The sequence below is a fragment of the Helianthus annuus genome, chromosome 16 (assembly GCF_002127325.2).
Source record: "Helianthus annuus cultivar XRQ/B chromosome 16, HanXRQr2.0-SUNRISE, whole genome shotgun sequence".
NCBI lineage: Eukaryota > Viridiplantae > Streptophyta > Magnoliopsida > Asterales > Asteraceae > Helianthus > Helianthus annuus.
The window spans coordinates 198,835,945-198,842,220 of record NC_035448.2 but is presented as its reverse complement, the minus strand read 5'-3'; the positions used below and the strand labels follow the sequence as shown (position 1 = coordinate 198,842,220).

The window sequence follows — 6,276 nt, the reverse complement described above, 5'->3', positions numbered from 1 at the left end:
AGAGATGAGCAAATGGTTTTGGGTACCGGTACCAAATTTGCCGAACCGAAAGATCTTAAGTACCAATTCGGTACCGACTTTTGGCGTTCCTGGTAACGGATCACTACCTTTTTTTCCCTTCATATACCGGTACCGCAACCGTATTTTCGGTATCAGTACCGATTCTGTGTCGGTTGGCACAGAGCTCATCCTTACCTCTGAAACTAAAAAAAAGTTAAAAGTTGAAGAAAATAAAAAAAAAGTTGTACGATACCGTTGTTATTCGTACGGTACTCGTGATCAGGGATGAGCAAATGGTACCGGGTAGCATCACTGAATTTCCCGAACCAAAAGATTTCCAATATCAACTCGGCACCAACTTTTGCCGTTTTCTGTATTAGTGTCGGTTTTTACCTTCATGTACCGATACCGAACAGGACCGTACCGGTATTTTCGATACCCGTACTGGCTCGATACCGGTTGACACCAAGCTTATCCCACCCGTGATATTAAAAAAATGATTAAAGTAAAATAGTAAAGAAAATAATTATTTTTATAGTATTAAAATAATAAAAGTATTAAAAAAATATATAATATTATAATATTAAAAATACTATTCATTAGCTTGTATTTTTAATATATAAAATTACTATTCATTAGCTTGTATTTTAAATATATAAAATGATTAAAGTAAAAAAGTAAAGAAAATAATTATTTTTATAGTATTAAAATAATAAAAGTATTAAAAAAACTATATAATATCATAATATTAAAATAACTATTAATTAGTTTGTATTTTTAATATATAACATAACATAACATAACATAACATAACATAACATAACATAACATAACATAACATAACATAACATAACATAACATAACATAACATAATATAATAATAATAATAATAACAATAATAATATAATAATATAACTAGTTGATGCCCCGCCCGCATTGCGGGACGATGGCCGAATAGTTCTCAATCAATTAAAATAACACTACTATAGTTTTGCTAGGAAAAAAACTAAAACGATGATAAGACCGTAATTTTGGGCCTAGGGCAAAACCATTATTTTTCAGGACTAATGAGCGAGTGTTAGGCAGCTCATTGAGACGAAAAAAATTAAATCAAGTGAACCAATTAAAACAAAAAAGTTTTATAGTTTTGCTAAAAAAACTAAAACGATGGGAAAAACATACTTTTAAACTGAGGGTGAAATCATATTTTTATTTTAGGGGTAAAATCGTAAATTAAATGGACAAATGGGGGAGTGTCAGGCAGCTGTTGTCATGACTGTAATTTTACACCGGGGGCAAAATTGTAATTTAACCAGGAAAACAAAAAAAACGATGGAGAAGATATAAATTTAAGTTGAGGGCAAAATCGTAACTTGGCTGTGAAAGAAAAAAGCTAATGCCAAAACTGTGAATTTAAACAGGGCAAAATCGTTATTTTGAACCGCATGTAAAATTGAAATTTTAAGCTAGGAGTAAAAGCGTGAATTTATTTTTAAGTGGGGGTAAAAACATAATTTTGAACAGATGGCAAAATCGTTATTTTAAGGAAAAGAAACAAATGGTAAAACTGTAAATTTAAACGGGGCAAAATCGTAATTTTGAATCGAGGGTAAAATTGAAAATTTTAGCTGGGAGTAAAAGCGTAAATCTATTTTTAAGTGGGGGTAAAAACATAATTTTGAGCTGATGGCAAAATCGTAATTTTAAAGCGGGATAAAATCGTAAATTTGTTGGGCCAATAGGGGAGTGCTAGGCAGCTGCCTGACACTAATCCCTTTGCCGCCCATATAACCAAATAGATGAAAAGCAGCCGTCCATTTCACCCAATAAGTGAGAAGCACTATTAGCGGCCATTGATTTTGTATACGTTGAATAATAAAATAAAATAATACAATACAATACGATACGATACGATACGATACGATACGATACGATACGATACGATACGATACGATACGATACGATACGATACGATACGATACGATACGATACGATACGATACGATACGATACGATACGATACGATACGATACGATACGATACGATACGATACGATACGATACGATACAATACAATATGATTACTATTGTATTTTTTTTCTTTAATGTTGTATGTAGGTTCATTTAAAACCTATATTTACCAAGATATTATTGATAATATATTACGATGTCCAACCCGTGTAATATATAGGTAACTAACCTAGTAAACTAATCTAAAAAAACAGTAAAAAGATTAATGGATTTCACTTGACATTCCCTGGTTGGCTAGGTGCATTTTAGCACATGGACACTATTAAACTTTCCTTCTTTTATATTATTGAATCTTAGTCTCCATACAAGAAATCATTTCTCGTTTAGACTATAGCCTAATTGGCTATTATTATTATTATTATTATTATTATTATTATTATTATTATTATTATTATTATTATTATTATTATTATTATTATATAATATAATGATTGATAAGATCAAATCAAACCAATTTGTGCAAACCTATAACTAGATTATTTCACTCATAGTGTTACCAATTATTTAGCTTATGCCCTCACTTACCACTGTCTCAATTCCTTGAATAGTTTAGTATATAATATATAGTAAAATGTCAAAATGGTCTCTGAGTTTAGGCAATTTTTATCACATTATTCCAAAACTGAAATCCTTTTGTATCTGGGTACCTGAGGTTTCATTTTTATTATCATTTTCATCCAATTGGCAAACTGGTTTAAAATTTTCAGTTAACTTCTTCCATTTTTGACATTTTTCTCGTTTAAATGATGGGTACAATCGTCATTTTGTGTCAAAATATATTTTAATTAAAGGAGGAAAATGACAAAAAAAAAAGATAAGTTAACAGAAAATTCTGACCCGGTTTGCTAATTGGATTAAACTAACAACAAAAATGAAAACTCAGGGACCCAGATACAAAAAGTTTCATTTTTGGACTGAACTGACAAAAGTGGTCTAAACTCAGGAACCATTGGGTATTTTATGCTATAATGTTGTTGACTGTTGACAACTTGTCAGTAACCATAAACCATTGATGGATAAATTTTGAGTATTTAATAGTATCTCTCACGTTCATGGATCTAACAACAAACAAGTAAAAGTCAATGCAAAATGTCTCAAAAGCATAGCGTTGGGGGTATGTGACGTATCCAAGGTTTATAGGTTGTTTGGCACTCTTTCAAATAGGATAACTATGGGTCGAGATGTAGCAATTGATGATGTTTAGGTAATGGGTTGAAAATGAGGTTTCCCGCTTTGCAAAGGAGAAATGGAAAAGTTAAGAGGGAGTGACTTTTTAAAAAAGTAGATAATGAGGTGGAAAAGTCAAGTTGTTTTTCATAAGCAATCCCAAACACCCCATAGAGCACGATCTTGAGTGGAGTCGGATAAAGAAACTGAAGTCGTAAGCGATGGGTGAAGCATATGTGTTTGAAGTCACCAGAAATGAAGATGGAAGAACTGTAGTCAATGAAGAACCTGGCATCATTGGTGTAGGTTAGAAGGGGCCGGGGGGCGCCCGACCCTCAAACTTTTCGCTCAGTAGTGTGTAATATATGTGGTTTTAGTATAGAAAATTTTGGGTTTATACGTTTTCGACCCCGTGGTTCTATAGAAATTTTTGGGTATATACGTTTTCGACCACCCGTCGGAAATCTCAAGCTTCGCCACTGCCTGGCATGTCACACAAAGTGCGATTTTGGGGGCAACCATTCTAGATGAGTAACTATGAAAGTGGCAAGATACAATGGATGAGAAACGATCTAACCTGACTTATCTAGCTCTCTTCACTAAAAAAAATTCATGGATCAAGATATCGTGGGAACTGAAGAAACGATAGAAGTTAAGTGGGCCTTTAAGACCAAAATATAGGATTTTTATTTTTTATCCATCCATGTGATTTGGTTGAATAAGGCTTATGACACGTTTGGAGTTGGTATAGATTTCTTAGTCATACACATTATATGACCTGTAAAATCATGGCTGGTTGTTTTTTCTGTTCATCATCCATGTGTATACACATTTTTACACAAGTGGATCATATAAAACAATGATTTGTTTAAAATAAAAAACGAAAATACTTGATCTATATTTGTCTAAAATAAATACAACCTCCCCTCTACTTTTACACAATATTGAAACCGGCCCACCCGGTCTATTTTTGCCCTCTAGATAAGACCATGACAATAAAGAATAATAATACCAGAATATTTTCATTTTCCTTCACGACAAATTTTGAAAAAAAAAATTACAACAAAATGACACGCTGTCAAAAAGATTGCTTACATGGCGGAAGTGGGGTCCCACACAATCCAGGATTACCCAAAAATGCAGAAGCAGGAATACTAACATTATGTTTGGGAATTTCCCCAATTAGTCTATTTCTAGACACATCAAATTCCTTCAAATTCTTCAAATTCAACAACTCCTTAGGTATCTTGCCTATGAAATTATTATTAGAAATCAAGATTTTCACCAATCCATTGCCATTGCTCAATGTTTCGGGTATGATCCCGCCAATCGGATTGTGCGATAACACCAAAGAAACAATCGAATCCATCGCGGGCTCGTCGCCAATGTGTATGGGCCCCGAAAAAGAGTTATATGATACATCAATTGAGTTGTAATGACCAAGTGGGCCTTCTACATTTTTCTTGAAAATCGTGTTTATGTCGCCGGAGAAGTTGTTGGAATGGAGATCAAGGTCCATTAGTAGCGAAAGGTTCTTGAATTCCGGCGGGATCGGGTTCCTAAATCGGTTGTTTGATAAGTTTAGTAATGAAAGATTCGTCATGTTCCCGATCCAATGTGGTAATTCACCGGTTAGTGCATTGCTCGATAGATCTAATTCGGATATCGTTGACGACCACGAGAGAAATCCCGGAAGCCGCCCCCGGAGTCCGGTTTTCGCCATCTTTAGCCGAAAGAGTTTCAGTTTAGAAAACCAATTGGGTAATGTGGTTAGGTTTAAAGGATTAAATGACAAATCAAGAGTTTGTAAATTTTGCAATTTAGCAAGTTGAGAAGGTATTGGGCCGGATGCGCCCTTCAGGCCCAAGTTGGCTTGACATGCCCTTGACCCCTCACATGTTTCAGTCTCATGCACCGGGTTTGCCCTTTTAGACGGTATCCGTCTAGACAACTTGTTTCTCGATAAATCGAGTGTTTGAAGATTCTGTAAGTTACCAAAGCTTGCCGGAACACTTCCGGTGAATTGGTTACCGGAGAAGTATATATCGGTGAGAGTAACCAAATGACCGATGGTCGCCGGAAGTCTTCCGGTGAGCATATTATTTTCAAATATCAACCTTTGAATCTTCGGAAGCTTTCCGATGGACGGCGGTATAACTCCGTTCAACTTGTTTTCCGACAAACGAAAGAATTGTATGGAATCCAAGCCCCCGATCGAACCCGGAATGGCGCCGGAAAGTTGGTTTTGATTAAGGTACAAAACCTGCAATTCCGACAACGATCCCAAAGATTCCGGTATACTTCCGGTGATCTGATTTTCCGACAAGTCAAGAAACTTAACATTCTTCAACCTTCCAATAGTATCCGGTATCACTCCGGTTAAGTTATTCTCATGAAAATCAAGTTTCGTTATCGAAATCATCTCCCCAATCGACGCCGGAATCTCACCGGAAAACTGGTTACCGGAAAGACCGATCTCCGATAATGATTTAAAAGATTTGAAAACCACCGACGGGATCTCCCCATTGAACATATTATTACTAAGATAAAGCTTTTGTAACCGCGAAAGTGATCGGAAAGTGACCGGAATTGAACCGGAAAACTTATTAGAATCAAGAAACAAATGGGTAAGACTTGAAAGTTTTCCAAACTGAGGCGGGATCGGACCGGATAAATCTTTAAGGTTACTGAGGTCAAGAAGTTGGAGAAATGTGAGGTTAGAGAGAGAAGGAGAGAGAGTACCGGACATGGAGGTGTCGAGGATGAAGTCGTCGCCGGAAACGAGACCGGAGCGGGTGAGATTGATGACTCTACCGGCGGAGTTGCAAGCAATGCCATTCCATGATTTGCAGCAATCAGTTTGAGGTGTCCATGATTGTAGAAGGTTTGATGGGTCATATGTGATTTTGTGTTTGAAGTCAAGTAGTGATTGATGGTCAATGTGATGGCATGCTTGTGATGGTAATGGTGGAAGTATGAGAGAGAGGAAGATGAGAGAGAGAGAGTAGATCTCCATGGAATGGTGTCAAAGAGTTGGAATGAAATGAACTGAAGAAGAAGAAGAACATGGGGAGTGTTTA

The 6,276-nt window shown here is 35.8% G+C and overlaps 1 protein-coding gene across 1 annotated transcript; it reads right to left on the bottom strand.

Annotated features, from left to right (window-relative positions):
• Positions 1-4,194: 4,194 nt before the first annotated feature.
• Positions 4,195-6,276, bottom strand: LOC110915381 (probable leucine-rich repeat receptor-like protein kinase At1g35710). The gene has a single exon (XM_022160063.2). It carries the CDS (start codon positions 6,210-6,212, stop codon positions 4,275-4,277), a length of 1,938 nt encoding a protein of 645 aa, XP_022015755.1. The 5' UTR covers positions 6,213-6,276; the 3' UTR covers positions 4,195-4,274.